The sequence below is a fragment of the Rhamphochromis longiceps genome, linkage group LG22, assembly GCF_057381845.1.
Source record: "Rhamphochromis longiceps isolate RC_006_pf linkage group LG22, R_longiceps_female_GT1.1, whole genome shotgun sequence".
Taxonomy (NCBI): Eukaryota; Metazoa; Chordata; class Actinopteri; order Cichliformes; family Cichlidae; genus Rhamphochromis; species Rhamphochromis longiceps.
Window position 1 is genome coordinate 35,582,219 of NC_140577.1, and position 20,192 is coordinate 35,602,410.

At 44.6% G+C, this 20,192-nt stretch overlaps 1 protein-coding gene across 1 annotated transcript in view; it reads right to left on the reverse strand.

The window, feature by feature from the left end:
* LOC146644431 (retinoic acid receptor beta-like) overlaps positions 1 to 20,192 on the reverse strand; it is a 123,498-nt gene that overhangs the window by 17,470 nt on the left and 85,836 nt on the right. The window contains exon 4 of the mRNA XM_085395317.1: positions 10,728 to 10,888. Within this exon, the coding sequence (XP_085251443.1) occupies positions 10,728 to 10,888 (161 nt within the window). The remainder of the gene's footprint in view (positions 1 to 10,727; positions 10,889 to 20,192) is intronic.

Consider the following 20,192-nt stretch of genomic DNA (forward strand, 5'->3'; position numbering starts at 1 on the left):
TCCTATTTTAGTTAGAAGACCCAAATGCCATGTTGCAGTACTATACTGCTATGGTGGCCAACGTTTCAAATGCAGGTTTTACAGGTTTGTGAGTGTACACGTTATCCAAAACCTAGTGACAGTTTATTCATGTTTACCACCAGGTGGCTGAAGCTCAGAAGGTAGAGCAGGTCACCTACTGATCGGAAGGTTAGTGGTTCGATCCCTGGCTCCTCCAGTCTGCATGTCAAGAGTGTCAGTTAGGAAGCGCTCAGTTTAGAGAAAGTGTGTGAATGTGGTGTGCTGTATAGAGCACTTTTAGTAATCCGGGAGAGCAGAAAAACACTATATAAGAATCAGTCCATTCACTGTGTGAACAGAGATTTGTCATGTTACTTTTGTACTATTGTGTTCCAGCACATGTTGTTATTACATGGCTTGATTAAGGTACACATTAGGCTGACATCTGGGGCCAGAGTTGAAACTGTTCTGGGCCAGCACAGGGCCACCATTGTGTCTGCAACAGGCTTGTGCTGGCCCATGTATGGGCCACCTCTGGCAAACCAGGTCTGGGCCACCAAAGGGCCATTGTTCTTTGCGGTATGTGGGCCATGTGTAAGCACATTGTGTGGGCCAGATCCGGACCATACCAATTTGCTATGTTGGAAAATGTTATTCGCCAGTATGACAATCAACCCAAATACACTGCCAGTGCAGTAAAAGGACACCTGGATAGAAAACACACACAATGAAACACTATGAGGAGTTGTGCCCCAGACCTTAACATTACTGAAGCAGTGTGAGATTACTGTGACAGAGAAAGGACAAAAGACAGTGAGCATCGAAAGAAGAGCTCTGGATTGTCCTTTAAGAACGGTCCTTGAAGAACTATGCCTGAATAATAATGACTAAAGAAAGAGAGTTCAGTCTGTGTTAAAGAATGAGGGTTTTTTTTACAGACTGGTTACATAATTCCCATTTCAGCAAAATGGAAAAAGAAATGAAAGGCAACTAAAGACCTTTGCACAGATTGTACCTGAGCAGGTGGCATTGAATGGAAGATGATTGAATGTACACTCAACAAAAATATAAACGCAACACCTTTGTTACTGCTCCCATTCCCCATGGGATGGACGTAGAGGCCTAAAATTCATTCCAGATACACAATATAACCATCCCTCCCAAACAGTGGTCACAAATCAGTCCAAATGTGTGGTAGTGGGCACATCTGCTATATTGAGATAATCCATCCCACCTCACAGGTGTGCCACATCAGGATGCTGATCTGACATCATGACACAGGTGTACCTCAGACTGCCCACAACAAAAGGCCACCCTGGAATGTGCAGTTTTGTCTCACAGCAAAATGCCACAGATGCCACAAGCAATGAGGGAGCGTGCAATTGGCATGCTGACAGCAGGAATGTCAACCAGATCTGTCGCCCGTGCATTGAATGTTCATTTCTCAACCATAAGCCGTCTCCACAGGCGTTTCAGAGAATATGGCAGCACATCCAACCGGCCTCACAACCGCAGACCTCGTGTAACCACACCAGCCCAGGACCTCCACATCCAGCAGGTTCACCTCCAAGATCGTCTGAGACCAGCCACCCAGACAGCTGCTGGAACAATTGGTTTGCACAACCAAACAATTTCTGCACAAACTGTCAGAAACCGTCTCAGGGACGCTCAACTGCATGCCCGTCGTCCTCATCGGGGTCTTGACCTGACTCCAGCTCGTCGCCGTAACAGACTTGTGTGGGCAAATGCTCACATTCGATGGCGTCTGGCACGTTGGAGAGGTGTGCGCTTCACGGATGAATCATGGTTCACATTGTTCAGGGCAGATGGCAGCTGAGAATGTCCCAGTTCTTGCATGGCCAGCATACTCACCGGACATGTCACCCATTGAGCATGTTCGGGATGTGCTTGACCGGCGTATACGACAGCGTGTACCAGTTCCCACGAATATCCAACAACCTCGCACAGCCATTGAAGTGGAGTGGACCAACATTCCACAGGCCACAATTGACAATCTGATAGACTCCATGCGACGATGTGTTGCACTGCATGAGGCAAATGGTGGTCACACCAGATACTGACCGGTTCTGGGTCCCCAGACCCCCAATAGCGCAAAAAACTGCACATTCCAGGGTGGCCTTTTGTTGTGGGCAGTCTGAGGTACACCTGTGCACTACTCATGATGTCAGATCAGCATCCTGATGTGGCACACCTGTGAGGTGGGATGGATTATCTCAATATAGCAGATGTGCCCACTACCACACATTTGGACTGATTTGTGACCACTGTTTGGGAGGGATGGTTATATTGTGTATCTGGAATGAATTTTAGGTCTCTACGTCCATCCCATGGGGAATGGGAGCAGTAACAAAGGTGTTGCGTTTATATTTTTGTTCAGTGTAAATCATGAATGGCTGTTGATTGGTTTCAGAATTTTTGGATCACAACTTTTACATGGATAGGCAAACTGTGTGGCAAACCAATCAGGCGAGGAGCAGACCAGAAAACAGAAGACATACAAATGGAAACGGCAGGATACCAGCAAAGTGTGAACTGGTTGGCAGACTGAAAGCAAAGTAATCGCAAATGACGGGCGCTGAAACAAAGAGCGAAAGCAAAAATAACAAGGAAAAACAACGTGCATGATTATAAAACAATCATGAAGCCAGGCACTCGTTCGTCAAACTCCACAATCTTGATAATGCACTTCGTGGCCACCTCGCTGAACTTGTCCCACAGACCGAGGTCCAGCCTCACAACAACATGCATATTAATCAAACAATCATACTATGAGGACTGGTGTAAATGGTATGGGATTGTGGCAATGTCACTGTTTGCCCGTGAAGGAACTAACGTGGTGATCATTAATGGGCCACAAGCCATTATACTTTCCACGTCTGCAAGTCCAGCAGGGTACCCACCATAAGACAGGCGTGCAGACATCCACATAGAGCCTCGTCTGTTTTCTTTGCATTCTGTTTGCTTGTTTTCTGTTGTAAATTCATCCATGGAGAATTTAAATCTCAACGCACCAATACGCATGCGCTCCAGCTGGTAGACTTCAAAGAAGTATAACAGTATCGACTAGTAGGCTGTACTAGGAAACACTAACTGACAGCAAAAATGGGACATGGGAGTTTGACAGTCAAGAAAGAATGAGTGGCTATCCATCTATCTGGATTTTTGCTTCACACAACAGCTCGCACAACTGTGTTAAAAATGACACGTTAAAGATGTCTGTGTAGTTGCCCTGGCCTACAGAAGCACTGTGATGTGGCAGGAGTGCACACAGTGTGACTCACAGACCTCAGGAGATATGGACACAAAGCCTTTGTGTTACTGTAATTGACTGTTGCTGTTCCAATCACAAATGCAACTGCTCAGAGATGCTGACAGAGGGCTTTGTCTCACCAAGCAAACTCCTTGGACAATTAGCTTGTTTATTCTCCATAAATAACTATTATAAAGTCAAGAGCAGAAAGCATCTGAGTTCACATTAGATTTACAGACTAACCAGAGAGACTCATTATTGTGTATTTTTCATGTCAGTGACAGAGGTGATATTTAAAATGTTTGTTTGAAAAATAAAACCTACTTTCAGGTTTTGTTGTGCTCGAAGAAGGAAAAATGAACATTATATTACGTATGATAATATATTTAACAACAGCAACCTACCGTACAATAGAAGAATACTATTGAACTAGACAGTCACCAGGTTAAACCATGCGATGAACTGCTCGGGGTGCACACCATAACTTCATGAATTCTAGGTACCTTCTTTATTACCAATCCAATGCACACATATACACGAAGCAACATTCAAATCAGTTCAGAGCTTTTATGTAACGTGCTGTTTCTGGGTTTTTGGTTGATACTCTGTCTCTCGCTGTTAAAATTAAACTACTGTAAAAATAGAGACTGCTCATTTCTTTGTAAGTGAGCAAACAAATTTATCAGGGATCGAATAATTATTTCTCCTTCTGTATCTACCAAGAATAGCAGGAAATGAACTAAACAGAGAAATGTGCAGTCACTTGCTTAACTTCCTCTTTTGGGGATGTCTATAAAGAGCCCATAGACGAGCTGGAGTGATACTCGACTGGTCTTTCACCTAATGAAGACCCACTTCAGTGGCGAAAGGTGAGCAGTTGCTGCTTCGTGCGGCGACTATGGCAGATGTAGTGCTTCCCACGGTTACGTCAGCTTGGGATCTCTCCATCCCTGCTACATCTGTTCCAGCTGAAAGATTTTACTTCTGCTGCTGGACTTATTTGAAATAAACTGAGATCTCATCATTCATGTTGACATTTTGACCTGAACAAAAATGTTACTTCAGCTGAGGGAGTACACTTATGATGTCGTTAGCTGATTGCTGATTTTTGTATAAAACAAACAAACATACAAAAACCCTCTTAATCTAAGCCTGATTGTTTTTAATGGGTTTTCTGTTGTTACTCATTTTGAGGGATGATGATTCATGGTTGTGTTGCTGTTAGATTTAGTGCACTGTGACACACTATTAGTCGCAGTTGATTTGTTTTTCAAGTTTTACGTGAACATCGTTTGCAGTACTGCATTTTCACAAAGCACATGAAAGTCAGCTTATTTTATTTTTCCGCCTTGTGTTCGTTGTCTTTTTGTGTAATGTTCATAATGTGCGAATTGATGTGGCCCACAGTTAAGCGGCTTTTAAAGTGTGACATTTTATTAAAGAAAGCGATTAATGGTTTGAAATGCTGTTGTTCAGGGCTTTTTGGAGATTGTCCATGACAGAAATAAGTCTACCTACCTGTTTGCCAACACCCCACCTTCATCTTTATTGACAGTTAACTATGTCACACACTGTTCAGTCTTTTAATTCAGTTGATTTTTTAACTAATATTTTTATGTGTTTTTAGCTGATTTAGTTTCAGTGTTACTTGGTCCTCGCTGTCACCGCACACACTCATGTAAGGAATATTTTGCTGAACATTAAACAGAAATGAAGAAAGTATTTAAAGTGAGCTCCTGCAGTAATATTAATCCATTTGACGCTGTTGGAGGACATTTTTGTACAGAATAATAATTCTTAGTTTTGATGTTTTATGCACATTTCAAATAGTAGACTTTTATGTGTACTGTGGTCTTTTCATGATGTTTTCTTGCTTCTTTTCCTAAGGGAATATTTTTCAAAATGACTCCACCATTGGTCATACTCATGTAATAATAACAACAGATATGTATTTAACTACATTGGCATTTATATTTTACAATCTTAAGCCAGCAAGGAATGCAGAAACATGTCTGCATGCTACATGTCCATGTATTGTGCAGACAAAGATCAGATTGTATAAATTAATCTGATGTTGTTTATCTTGTTAAATTGTTAAATAGTGATAGTTTTTGTTTGTCTGTTTATGGGGGCCCACAGATTAACTGAAGAACAGTGGGTGGAAGGGTAAGGGTGGTTAAAACCGAGCTCGATCCCAGGATGCCATTTTTGGACAGGTCACAATAATTTACGCTGGCCTTGTAGTTGCAGAAGTTAATGGTTTTAATATTACCGCTTCTCTTATTCAAATGATTACTGTCATAATAAGAGAGAAACTGCCAAGAAGGTGTATCCTCTGGACAGGAGAAAGACAGCAGAATTCATGGTTCCATCGACCACAGCAAGTCTTTCAGGTCCTGAAGCAGCAAAACAGCCCCAGACCATCACACTACCACCAACATATTTTACTGTTGGTTCGATGTTCCCTTTGCTGTGTTAGCTTAATGCCAGATTTAATGGAACTCAAACCTTCCAAAGAGTTCGGCTTTTGTCTCTTCAGAATATTTTCCCAAATGTCTTCAGCATTGTCTCGATGTTTTGGGCAAATGTGAGACGAGCCTTTGTGTTCTTTACTTTTCCAGCAAGTGTTTTCTCGTTGAACATAGATGCCATTTTTGCCCAGCCTCTTTCTTGTGGTTGAATTATGAACTCCGACCTTAACTGAGACATGTGAAGCCTGTGGTTCCTTAATGTTGTTCTCAGTTCTTTTTTTGACCTCCTGGATGAGTCTCAGTTGCTCTTGGAGTCATTTTGGTAGGCCAGCTTCTCCTGGAAAATATTCACCACTGTTCCAAGGTTTCCCCATTTGTGCATAATGGCTCTCACCATGATTCACTGGACTCCCAAAACCTTAGAAATGGCTTTGTAACCCTCTTCAGACTGATGATTGCCAGTGACTCATGTGTTTCCTTCGATCTTAGCAATATTTGTTGCTCTTGAGATCTTTTAGCTTGCATCAGGGAGGTTCTATTTAGGTGATTTCTTGACTCAACAGGTCTGCCAGTAATCGGGCCTGAGTGTGTTTAGTGAAACTGAACACAGCTTTCCAAAAAATGTGGTTAATCACAGTTAATTCATGATTTAACAAGAGGGGCAATGACTTTTCACACAGGATTAGGCAGGGTTGGATAACCTTTCTCCCTTAAATAATGAAATCATCATTTGAAAAACACATCTATTTACTCTGGTTATCTTTGTCTAATATTACAGTTTGTTTGATGATCTGAAACATGTAAGTTTGATATATAGTGATTAGGGGTGGGCTTTGATGATTGATTTATCGATTAAAATCGATTCTAGCTTGGATAATGTAAAGTTGATTCATTAAAATCCTGAATCGACTTTTAAATCGCCAGAGCCTCAGGTTAAACCTCACAACATTTCAACAACCACCAAACAGCTAAACAGTAAATGAGAGCAGGAACACAGATTCTGCACAGAGACACAAACACAAAGCTCGGACCGCCGACGGATCAGGATCAGTGAGATGTGACTTTCTCACCCGACAGCACGGACACGGTCGGGGCTGAAAGCCGACAGCTCGCTGATTCTGATGTTTCGGCGGGTCGAGCTTTGTGTTTACGTCCTTTTTGCGCTGATTCGGCTGCAGGTTTGATCTCTCTCCAAACAATATTGACTGAACCAGCAGCAAAAGAAGATACAAACTACGCTTCACATAAACATCGTCATGAACTCACTCTGACTTTTCCTGTTTTGCTTCCACCACACTTCATGCACAGCTCTCTCTCTCTCTCTGTACTTCAAGAACAGTTTCCCGTCTAAAAATCTGTTTTCTGCATTATTCGCTTGCTTGCTATCACAAGTCTGCCGTTGTTTACAGCGCTGTCGGCCGCTGTTTTTTCCTTTTACTTACTTCCGAAAAAGAAAACCTCATTTCTGCTGTTCAATACTGAACAAATTTAAACTTTTTAATTATGCAAAATTGCAAAACACTCAGCTGTGTCTCTCATTAAACCTCTGTAACTTTGCTCTGCATTACTCCAGCAGCATCAGGTAATGTTCATAAGTTGATTAAAGGTTTTCTTTCGTTTTTGATCTACTGCAGAATATTTTTATAAATCCCCGGCCAGGAAAATCACCTCCATGTTTTTCTGTGTTTTATCCTCAGTTACTTTGACACAAAGGCTGTGATGCTCACACTTTTGATAAAAGCTCACAAGTGTCAGCTTTCTTTTTATAGATATAAAAATATGGGAATGTACTGATGCATGATCTGATTTATAATATTTCTGACTGAGGCAAAATTTCCCCGATTCGAATCGAATCTTGGATTGAATCGATTCGGGACCTTGTGAATTGGAATCAAATCGATTCTAGAAATCAGCGACGATACCCAGCCCTACTTGTGATATATAATTTATATATGTATAGTGAGTTGTATGTAAGGCAAGACACCAAGGAAGGAGCAAAGGACATGTAGGCAGAGAGATCAGGCTGGAAAGGATGTGCAGCAGGTTAGAGTGATTGAGGACAAATGAAAATGTGCTACCAATTAGAGAAAATCTACTGAGAAGATGATTCAATTCAATTTTATTCAATTTTATTTATACAGCGCCAAATCACAACAACAGTCGTCTCAAGGTGCTTTATATTGTAAGGTACACCCTACAATAATACATACAGAGAAAACCTGATGAAAGGCTGAAGATCTGATGAATGAGAGCAAGAGGAGGACAAATAGAAAACAGTTAGTGAATCAGGAACTGCAGGGGATTAGTGAGGAGGAAGTGAGAGCAGCTCTCATAAGGAAGAGTGGAGTTCGGTTTAAGACGGCACAGACAACCAGAGGAATCTGGCTTTACAGCACATTCATTCGTCTGAGGTTGTATGAGAGGCAGTTAGCACAGATGCTGGACACCATCACAAGCAAGAAATCTATTCACAAGCCAATAAAGAGAGAGAGTCAGATAAATGGAGAGAGAGACCATTAAATATGATCTGGGGTTAAGTGAGCAGCACATTAGGGCTGTGCTTAAATCACAGACAATGAGCTCTAGTCCACACAACAGCATTACAGACACATAAAACTGACTGACATCCAGATTCATAGGGACGGAGGATGTGACGGTGCAACACACACGTGTGTGCATTTGCTCAGTGCACGTTGGGCTGATGGCCGATATTAAAACAACTTATCTTGCTCTTCCTTCTGGGTGTAAAGGGAAAGGCTAGAATAAGGGGAACTTGAGAGGACGGGAGAATAACACACACACACACACACACACACACACACACACACACACACACACACACACACACACACACACACACACACACACACACACACACACAGTTAATTACACCAGTCCCATAATTCAATAGGACCAAACAAGACAGTTGCTGGGGAATTCTGATTTAATTTACCAACATTTATCCAAAGACAGTTGCAACATTACAAAATACACTAGTAGTGTGAAAAACTGTACATCAGAAAAACTCATGTGCAGATGCAGAGATGGAAAAGGCAGTAAAAGCAGCCACCACATGTGAAGGATTGTGATAGCACGCAAAACTCTAAGGTGGCAAATATCATCAAGCTGAGCACTGTATTGCAGTGGCATATACCACCACCATCAGTGCCTGGAGCCAGTGTGGCTCAGTGCTTTATTTTGTCTTTGAAACTGCCAGGCTCATTTTTCATTACCATCACTGTCAATGAAGCATTATTCATTGTTGAGCTAAGCCCTCTCAATTGCACAGCTATCTCAGCTAACCCAGCAATGAACTCCTAAATAACTGCAGACCAGGATTTGAATATTTCACCACATAATTGGTGCTTTAACATAATCTAGGGGAGCGGGAGCTGGTCTACTTTTCAGACAAGCACGAATCAAAAGGCGCATCAGGATCCAATCGATTGTAATAATGAGGGATTTCTCGCAATCTATAAACAAGTATAATTAGCACAAACCACACTAACCACTCCAACAAACAGCAAGCGCTGCTTACACTGAGACAACAGAATCAGTATACAACTGCATACATTGGAGCAAAATTGCTGTACTATAAGCTGGTTTGTTCCCCTTTAAGATCTCATATCCAACCCAGAGGTTTATTATCACTTCCCCAAAAAGAGAGGCATATTATAACTGCCAGTGGATTTAAAAAAAATACTCACTTATGAAATCTGATGTGATGACTAAAACTAGTACTACCACTAGTTCATTAAACATACACCCCAATCTCCTGCCACCAAACGCTCTCTGTTAGGTTAAAAACAAACACAATCAAGTCAATATTGTCTCAACATGCTATGAATGTATCAGCTGTAATGCAGCTCCTACTGTTTGCCTGTGAAAGCATCACAGAATTTAGCTGACGTCAAGTAGGAGATGGTACTTTGGAGAGTTTCTAAACATTTCTATCACCTCTTACTTTTTTGCCATGTCACACTGAGTGCAGAACCTTCCCTCAGTGGGAAAGCTCATCTGCTTTCAGACTGGACAAACCAGGTCCTGATGTTTCTGATTGACAAGGCCCTTTGTGGATTAGCAGTCTCCAACTATCTGGCATTTCATTGCTTTTTAGTTTGGCATTTAAATAACTTTAAATAACTCTCGGCCTTGATGTCTACTGGCAGATGACAGAAGGGGGAGAAAGGCCTTGCGAGCACCCAGCTTAACTCAGTGCACAAATCTGTGGTTTAATTTACCCGAGGATAAAAGGACACAAGTTGGGTTTACGACATTTATTCCACTTTTCAGACATGTCAAAAACTGGAGGTTGGAGTGAGCCCCAGCCAGATGGATGGGCAGCTGCTGGTCTGCAAAAATCTCCCTGATGAGGATTTGCTTTTGACAATGGCTAAGTCTTCCAGTATTTACAGCTTTTGTTTAGTTTCTCCAATCTGTTGCATTCTATAAAAACTGCTGTAAACAAACACTATTACCATCGAACTCTGAGGCTAAAATCACGATGTGGTTGCTGCACTTTTATTCTACTCGTCACAATTTATATCGAATATATGGCTGCTGAGAGGGGAACAACAATTGTCACTGAGGTTCTGTGAGGACTATCAGAGGCATACATCTGAGGTCTCAAGTTGCATTACAGGGAGATTTAGAGTACAGTACAAAAGTATGATAATGAGCTCCTTCTGTTTGTCCTTATCTTACCTCTTTTCACTCGCCATGTATTATTGTAGGGTATTTACAAAGTGCCCCGAGGCAACTGTTTTTTGTGATTTGGTGCTTTATAAATAAAATGCACTTAAATTTGAATTGTACTGGTGCAGTAGCTGGATCAAACCACAGAAACACATTGCCATACAGGGATATGGCCATACAGGGGCATAAAGTCAAAGTAACAATGTAACATTTACTGCATAAAAAAATAATACAACTAAATGCTCGTTGCAGAATGACGTTGTTCAGGCACCTTGTTAAATCATACTTACCGTCGTGTACTTGCCAAGCTGGCAGAGGGAGGGGAACGTTTCTTGATGAGCCCTACGGATCTTTTCAATGATTGTCTCCAGCTCAGTTGTCAGCTCGTAGCTCTCTGCCAGATCCGGCTTTGGGCTCTCCTTCTTCTTCTTGTTCCGGTCATTTCTAACAGCTGGAGGAACACAAAAATTTGGATTATCCTCTAAACAAATGTAGCTCTTAGTGAAGCAAACAACATATAAGGCACCCCAACCAATCACAGCAGATGGCCCCGCCCCTCCCTGAGCCTGTTTCTGCCGGAGGTTTCTTCCTGTTAAAAGGGAGTTTTTCCTTCCCACTGTCGCCAAAGTGCTTGTTCATAGGGGGTCATATGATTGTTGGGTTTTTCTCTGTATGTATTATTGTACGATCTACTAACAATATAAAGAGCCTTGAGGCGGCTGCTGTTGTGATTTGGCGCTGTGTAAATAAAATTGAATTGAACTGAATTGAATAGAGGTAGAAATGTGTTGCTAGTAAGCATTTCTTTGATTACAGTTTAGAAATGTAGCCAGTCGTCAAATCAAACAAATCAGACCTTATATAAGGACAAAACCTTTCAGACTGTAGGCGACAGACCAGAAATGAGGTGAAAAATAAAGTAATTGTGGAAGTAACAGAAACTTCAAGGCCTCTAAGGCCACTTTAGGTTGGTTCCAAAAATGAGTCGGTCACCGTAAACCATGGTAAAATACACAACTCTAGCACATTAAAAACCACATTAACAGCCTAATACAAAAACAAGGTTTTAGATTCTAAAGATAGTGTCCCGCTTTATGAAAACTCTCAGGAGGAATAAATGGGCAAATAACTATTTGATCACTTTGTGAATTTGTAAGTCAGAAATGAACAGTCTCTAATTTAATGATTGCTTAATTTTAAGGGTGAGAGACAGAACAAAGGAACAGTAAAAGAAAAACTAAAATCCAGAAAACCCACATTAAAGAAAGGTTATAAAAGATAAAACATCTTCAAAAAGGTGTTAGGATGCCTGGGTCGTTGACCCAGGGGTTTTGAGTTTATTATATTATATTGGTTACAAGATGGCGCTGGAGTGACGGCAGCCTTTCCAAGTAGCTCTGCAACACCGCACCTTTTTTGTTAACTTTAACTTTTTTAGACTAGGCTTTTCAAACTTTTTTTCACCTTCCTCTACTTATACCTCTTAGATATAGCGATACAAGATGGATAATGCACTTTTTAAAACTTCTGGAACCAGTTCCGTCATCTATTCGAGAGCGGAGCTGCTGGCACTAAAAACAAAGGGACAGACCGGCATGCGACACAACATCCCGGCCGAGCTAAAGAGGAGCTACAGAGGCTGCAAAGCTGGAGCGAGGAGAGCGGATCACCGGAGGCGATTCAAACCATCAATCCCGACAGTGATCATGGGCAACGTGAACTCGTTACAGAATAAGATTGATGAACTGTGCGCTCTGAACAACCACAGACTATACCGTGAGTGCAGCTTGTTTATCTTCACGGAGACGTGGCTAACCGAGCTAACGCCGCAGGCTAACGTAGACCTATGCGGTTTCACATCCGTGAGAGCCGATAGGGACACGCAGGCCAGCGGAAAAAGCAGAGGTGGGGGACTCATTGTCTACGTTAACAACAGATACTGTAACCCTGGACACGTCTCCGTTAAAGTTTCGGTATGCTGTCCGGACCTGGAGCTGCTAGCTGTTAGCTTGCGGCCATATTATCTACCTCGGGAGTTCAGTCATGTGATCTGTGTGTGTGTTTACATCCCTCCGAGCTGCCTGTGAGAAAATACACACAGTCACAGCAAGACTTCAGACACAAAACCCCGAGGCTTTCATTATTATATCTGGAGACTTTAACCATGCCACACTGGACTCTACTCTGGCTGCTTTTCACCAGTTTGTGAATTGTCCCACAAGGAGCAACAGGACAATTGACCTACTGTATGCTAATGTGAGAGATGCATACAGAGCCACCCCCCTCCCCCCACTAGGGAAGTCAGACCACAACCTGGTTTACCTACAGCCACAATACACACCCCTCGTCCAAAGGCAGCCTGTCACAACGCGCTCCATCCGGAGATGGACCCCAGAAAAGGAGGATGCTCTGAGGGACTGTTATGACACCACAGACTGGGATGTGCTCCTGAGCCCACATGGTGAGGACATAGAGGGGGCGACACACTGTCTTACAGACTACCTCAACTTTTGTGTGGACACGGTCGCCCCTGCTAAGACGGTATGGTGTTATCCTAATAACAAACCGTGGGTAACACAGGAAGTCAAAGCTGTCCTCAACATGAAGAAGAAGGCTTTCAGGAGCAAAGTGAAGGAGGAGATGAAGGCAGCACAGCGGGAGGTGAAAGGCTGCCTGAGGGAAGCAAAGGACACCTACAGGAGGAAGGTGGAGCAGAAGTTGGAGAGGAACAATATGAGGGAGGTCTGGAATGGTGTGAAAACCATCACAGGCCACAACACCAAGAAAAGCACAGTGGGGGGGACTGTGGAGAAGGCAAACGAACTCAACAACTTCTTCAACAGGTTTGACCAGCCCACAACCCCCCCACCCTCACCCTCACCTTTACTACAGAGTCCTCTCCCCACTCTCCTACCTCCCTCGCTTCCCCCCCTTCCTGACACCATGACACCCCCCTCCTCCAATCCCTCTCTCAGCAGCAAGACATCTCCCCCCCTCCCCTCCTCCCAAACATCTCCCAGTGTCACAGTGGATCAGGTCAGGAGACAACTGAGGAAGCTTCGCCCCAGAAAGGCAGCAGGCCCAGACAAGGTGTGTCCTAGGATGCTAAAGGCGTGTGCTGCTGAACTTGGGGAGCCGCTACAACGAGTCTTCAACCTCAGTCTGCGACTGGGGAGAGTGCCCGCCCTATGGAAGACATCCTGCATCGTCCCGGTCCCCAAAAAGAACCGGCCCAATGAGCTGAATGACTTCCGACCGGTGGCACTGACGTCACATCTTATGAAGACTCTAGAGCGGCTCTTCCTCAACCTCCTCCGACCACAGGTACAACATGCCCAGGACCCACTACAGTTTGCATACAAGGCAGGTGTCGGAGTGGAGGATGCCATCCTGTACCTCCTACACAGAGCCCACTCACACCTGGATGGGGGAAAAGGCACGGTCAGGATCCTGTTTCTTGACTTTTCCAGTGCCTTTAATACCATCCGGCCCTGTATGCTTCAAGAAAAACTGAACAGGATGGAGGTGGACCCCTGCCTGGTGGCTTGGATCTCCGACTACCTCACTGACAGACCACAGTACGTCAGGCTGAAGGACATCACGTCTGACACTGTGGTCAGCAGCACAGGAGCACCACAGGGAACTGTGCTGTCCCCTCTTCTCTTCACCCTGTACACCTCTGACTTCTGCTACAACTCTGAATTATGCCACATTCAGAAGTTTGCAGACGACACGGCCATCATGGGGTGTATCTGGGATGATCAGGAAGAGGAGTACAGAAGTCTGGTGAGGAACTTTGTCGCATGGAGTCACACAAACCACCTGCAACTCAACACCTCAAAGACTAAGGAACTGGTTGTGGACTTCGGGAGGTCCAGAGAAGGTCCACTGCCGGTTCAGATAGAGGGGGAGGAGGTAGAGGTGGTCAACAAGTACAAGTACCTCGGGCTGTGGGTGGACAATAAACTGGACTGGTCATGCAACACAGAGCACCTGTATAAAAAAGCCCAAAGCCGACTGTACTTCCTCAGGAGGCTGAGGTCTTTTAACATCTGCAGGAAGCTCCTGAGGATGTTTTACCAGTCGGTGGTTGCTGGAGTACTTTTCTATGCTGTGGTGTGCTGGGGGAGCAGCACAGCAAAGAAGGACTCATCCAGGCTGGAGAAACTGATCAGGAGGGCTAGCTCTGTGGTCGGCATGAAGCTGGACACTCTGGTGACAGTGGCAGAGAAAAGGACATTAAAGAAACTGATGGACATTATGAACAATGCTGGGCATCCTCTGCACACGGCCATTAACAACCAGAAGAGTCTGTTCAGTGACAGGTTGCTTCTCCCAAAGACAAGAACTAACAGACTTAAAAACTCCTTTGTCCCACACGCCATCAGACTGTTTAACTCCTCTCTGGAGGGGAGAGGGAGGGGAAACAGGAGGACAAAGGAGGGGGGAACAACTAAGCTGTAGTGCCTCTTCACCTCACTGTGCAATACTTTTGTAAATAGTCAACAGTGCAATAGACCTCAATACTCGAAATGTGCAATTCATTCACTTGTATTTTTATTTTTTATTCCTATTTATTCTATTTATCCCCTTCGTATATTTTATTTATATTGTCTCTGTATTTATATATGTGTGTGTGTGTGTGTGTGTGTGTGTGTGTGTGTGTGTGTGTGTGTGTGTGTGTGTGTGTGTGTGTGTGTATATATATATATATATATAATATTCTGTAACTCTGAAACTTCTGTCGGTGCTGTGCTTTTTGGAAATCGAATTTCCCAGAGGAACCCACCCGAGGGATTAATAAAGTTCTATCTAATCTAATCTAATTATTTATACTTTCTAGTCTTTGGTTTGTTTGAGTTCTCTCTTATAGTTTATGTCTCTGTCTTCTCTAGCTGCTCTGTCTCCCCTGTCAGCTGTATCCCCTTGTCTAGTTCGCGTCTCTGTGTGTCCTTAGTGGCTATATCCCCGTGTCCAGTCAGTGTTTGTGTCTGCCCTGGTCCCACGTCTCTGTTCCCTCTGTTGCAGTGCATGCGAGTCTGTGTCTTTGTTCAGTCTGTGTTATGTGTTTCCTGTTTTACTTTGAAAGTCCATGTCTGATGTTAATGTGTCTGGTTTTGCTTCCCCTTGTCTCGTTAGGCCTGATTTGCCCCAGCTGTGTTTCCCTCCTGTTACCCATTCCCTGATTGCTCCCTCTGTGTATTTAAGCCCTGTGTTTCTCTGTGTCCGTGTCGTGATCTACCGTTTATTTTGCTGTGTGTTTTGTCAATCTGCCGGTGTTAGTTTATTTTTGACCTTTTTCCCCCAGTTATGTTATGTTTGCGTTCAGCATTAAAGCTGTTTTGGTTTAAGTTCTGTCTCCGGAGTCTGCACCTTGGGTCCTATTCCTGTCTGCACACAGCCACACCTAACAGAAGATCGCGACCAGTACATGGACCCAGCAGCACTCGCCCCGTCTGAAGAGCTCAGGGAGGATATAATTTATTCAGTGGATAAATTATGTGACCTGTGGCTGAATCATTCTGGGGAGGAATTTCAGCGTGCTGTAGCGAACCGGCTACAGCGACTGGTTTCTGGTCTCCCCTGGCTTTTGGACTCACTTCACCCACTCATACAGGAGTTTTTCCTTAATGAGCTTGATCTGCATCCCCCTGTTGCTACCGCTCACCTACCCAACTCGGAGAAAGATGTGCTGCCCAGCCCGCCGGACTTGGAGTTGCCCGGCCCATTGGAGCCATCACCGAGGAGGAAGCGGCGGCCGCACCACCGGCGTGTCACCCCACAGCTGGACCCCGGGATGTCAAAACAACCGGCTGTGGTGAGCAATAAGGACACTTTTTCTTTTTCTTCGGGCCATGGGACTATTTATTCTGGGGCTATATTTTTTGCATCAGCTGCTCAGCCACGGGGTCACTTAGCTGCTCAGCCGTCTGTTCCCGCTGGAGGGTCCGAGGAACCGCTTCAGCCGTCTCTTCCTGCTTGGAGGATCCGAAGGGCCCGTTCAGCCACCTGTCTCCGCTGGAGGGTCCGAGGGGCCCGTTCAGCCTCTTGCCTTGTCAGCTGGGGGTCCGGGAGGACCCAGCCAGCACGTCCCAGTGTCTGCTGATGGTTCTGGCGAGGCCGTTCAGCCACCACCGGCTCCTCCGCCTGGTCCGGCCTCCGCAGCTCCGCCTGGTCCGGCCTCAGCCTCTGTAGCTCCGCCTGGTCCGGCCTCCGAGTGTTCAGCTTCGTCTGCTCCTGAGGTCTCCATGCTGTCTGGTCCTGCACGTCCTGTCCGGCCTGCACGTCCTGCACATCTTGTCCGGCCTGCACGTCCTGCACATCTTGTCCGGCCTGCTCGTCCTGCACGTCCTGCTCGTCCTGCACGTCCTGCTCGTCCCGTCCGGCCTGCTCGTCCTGCACGTCCTGTCCGGCCGATGACTGGATGTCATTGCCGTCATGGACGGCCCCCTGAACTACGTCGCCGTCGGTGCCTCCCGCCCGGCCGGCCTCCTGATCTGCTCGGTCGCTGTCGGTGCCTCCCGCCCGGCCGGCCTCCTGATCTGCTCGGTCGCCGTCGGTGCCTCCCGCCTGGCCGGCCTCCTGACCTGTTTTCTGGGCTATTGGACCATCAGCCTCCGGGCCGCCCCCCTGACCTGCCCGGGTTTGGACTGTTGTGCCGTTAGCCTCCGGGCCGGCCCCCCTGAACTTTTTTGAGACTATTGCCTGGGCCTCTGCGCCTTTCGTGAGCTCTTTTGTTTGTTTGCTTTTGGACTATGCCTGGGCCTTGGTGCTGTTGTTTTGGACGTTGTTCCTGTGTTTTGTTCTGTTGCTTTCCAGGCTCCGTTGTTTGTTCTTTTTTTTGTTTCTGGCTCCTTGTTTGGTTTGTTTCGAGCCCTCCATCCTGTTTCCCCCGCCGCCCACCCTGGTTGGGTTGGGTTTTTTTTTTTTGTTTTTTTTTGTTTTGATGTTTTGGTTTGGGCTGTCTGGAAGCCAGCCCTTAAGGGGGGGGGGGGGGGGGTACTGTTAGGATGCCTGGGTCGTTGACCCAGGGGTTTTGAGTTTATTATATTATTTATACTTTCTAGTCTTTAGTTTTTTGTGTTTACACTCAGTCTTTCAAATAGATGCAAGTGAAACACAGCAGAAAATAAATAAAGTCAAAGACTCAGCGGTCCTGTTGCTCTATTTTCACCTGTAAAGCAGGCGCAAGTTTACCCTGGTGCAGGTGTGCTGCAGCGGTCAGTTGAAGAAGCCGCGAGTTTCTCTGAGTTTCCCATTACGTGGTAGCGCACTCGGTGCTTGCTTGGAAGTTGTTCAATGTTTTTTTTCGCTGTAAAAAGAAGTTTTCTTCCCACGCACAGCGGACACAAATGTTTTTATCACTTTTTATGGAATCAAACTCAAAGTAAGGTCAGTACTTCTAAGCTTTAAACGCTGCACGCTCATACTCTCTCCCGCACTCGATATATTATCCATTGTTGATCTGCGCACAGCTGTTGTCACACTTGCTTACGTCACTGTCATGAGACATTCTTGCAAAGAAATCACTGTTTTAGTAACGCAGTAACGCAGCGTTCCTACGGGAAAGTAACGGTAATCTAATTACCGTTTTTGCATCCCTCACTTTACTCGTTACTTGAAAAAAATAATCGGATTACATTAACGCGTTACTGCCCATCTCTGGCAGCAAGTTGATGAGATGGAAATGTGCTAACAAGTGAAGAAAGTGTGTTGAGAAGAGTCCTTTGAGGAAATGATGAATGTAGAGAATGATGGATGGAGGACAGCTAGCGAAATCAGGAAGACGATGAGTAAGGAGGAAGTGAAGGCAACTAATGATGAAAATGATGAAGAGTCAAAGGCACTGAGTTTTCAACAAAAGAGGCAGAAGATACCTGTGGAATGGAAAAGTATACTGGTAATGATATTCAAGAGGTATAATAACTATAAAACTGATGAGCCCGCCCCTCCCTGAGCCTGGTTCTGCCGGAGGTTTCTTCCTGTTTAAAGGAAGTTTTTCCTTCCCACTGTCGCCAAATATGACAAACTGCTCAGAGGGGGTCATATGATTGTTGGGTTTTTCCTCTGTATCTATTATTGTACGATCTACTGTACTATATAAAGTGCCTTGCGATGACTGCTGTTGTGATTTGGCGCTGTATAAATTGAATTGAGCCATACCATGAAGCTTTGGAGAAGAGTTGTTAAGAAAAGAGGTGACGATCAGTGAGTAGCAGATACAATGTTTGTTTTTAGAAGTACAGAGACGGAGCTGCTCTGTGTCTTTGTGGATCCAACCAAAGCTTATGACAGAGTCCCAAAAGAGAAACTGTGCTACTGTATGAGGAAGGCAGGAGTGGCAGAGTAGTGAGGTTATTTGAGTATGTGAGGCTGGTGCAGGACACGTGTGAGGACAGTGAAACAGTGGTGAGGAGTGACCGATGGGTTCACATCATGGGATGGATTACATCAGGGACTGGCTCTGAGCCCCGTGTCATGTGCAGTGGTGATGAACAGGTTGACAGATAATGTCAGGAACGAATCTCCATGGACTGTTATGTTTGCAGACAACACTGTGATTTGTTTTGAGAGCCTGCAGAGGTGGAGGAACTCTATGGAGAGAAGAGGAATGAAAGTCAGTTGAAGCAAAATAGAATATATGTGTGTAAATGAGAGTGAGGAAGGTGAAAAGCTGAACATGCAAGAGTAGAGAGAATTTAAATACCTGGCACCAACCATGGCTTGGTGGAGTAGATGGAGTCCAGGCTGATTTGTATAAGAAGGATAGCAGCACGAGTTAATGTGAATGTTTACGAGATAGTAGTGAGACCTGATATAATCAGTAGTGCAGAGACAGTGGCACTAGTTGAAAAGACACAAGGCTCAGTTGAGGATGCTAATTTGGGGATGACAGGAAAATGAGCACATCAAGTTAAGTGGTTTGGAGACAAAGTTAGAGAAGTGAGGCTGAGGTGGTTCGGGCATGTGCAGAGGCGGGATAGTGAACGTATTGGCCAAAGAGTTTGGAAGATGCCAGACAGGAGGGAAAAAGGCGTTGTGGTGACCCCTAAGGGGGACAGTTCATAGACGAAACACAAAAAGTGCAAAGCTTTCATCAAGGCATAAAAGTATAAAAATATTTTGCTCTGTAAATCATCTTTAATGAGTATTTGTCCCAAGTCAGGATTGCTGTCCGATCTTTGGAAGTACTGTACATCCCTACAATATAGTAGCAGTGTGAGTAGGCGTTGATCTGGCTACCTTTAGAATAAGCAATGTCACATATATACAGGCTTTCTGTTGATGCACGTCTTCCAATGTTTTCATATTCTGTCACAATGAACAAACAACTGGAACGACGAATGAGGACTGCTATCTCAGAAACACTTGTATAGACCGTAGGACCCACAGAGGCTCATATATATTCACTTTTACTTAAATATTAATACAAAGAAGAACACCTCAAATATGAACTGCAAATTTCAGTCAAGCTTGGACGTGTCGATTTTGGAGCAGGAGCTTCTTTCTTGGTCACCAATGTACAATTGGTAAAGTCCAAAAACTACATTTGTCCGTAATAATGCGTGTGTTGCTTTCACACACCTGTCTGCAGATCATATTCAGCAGAAGGACCAGTTTCTTGAAAATACACCAAAATGACTCAGCATTTGGTTATTTACTATTGTTTTCTAATGAGGGCTCACACATGTTAGACAGCAGACTTCCACAATTCTACTTCTTGGTCTAGTTCAGTACATTCAACCACAATCCTG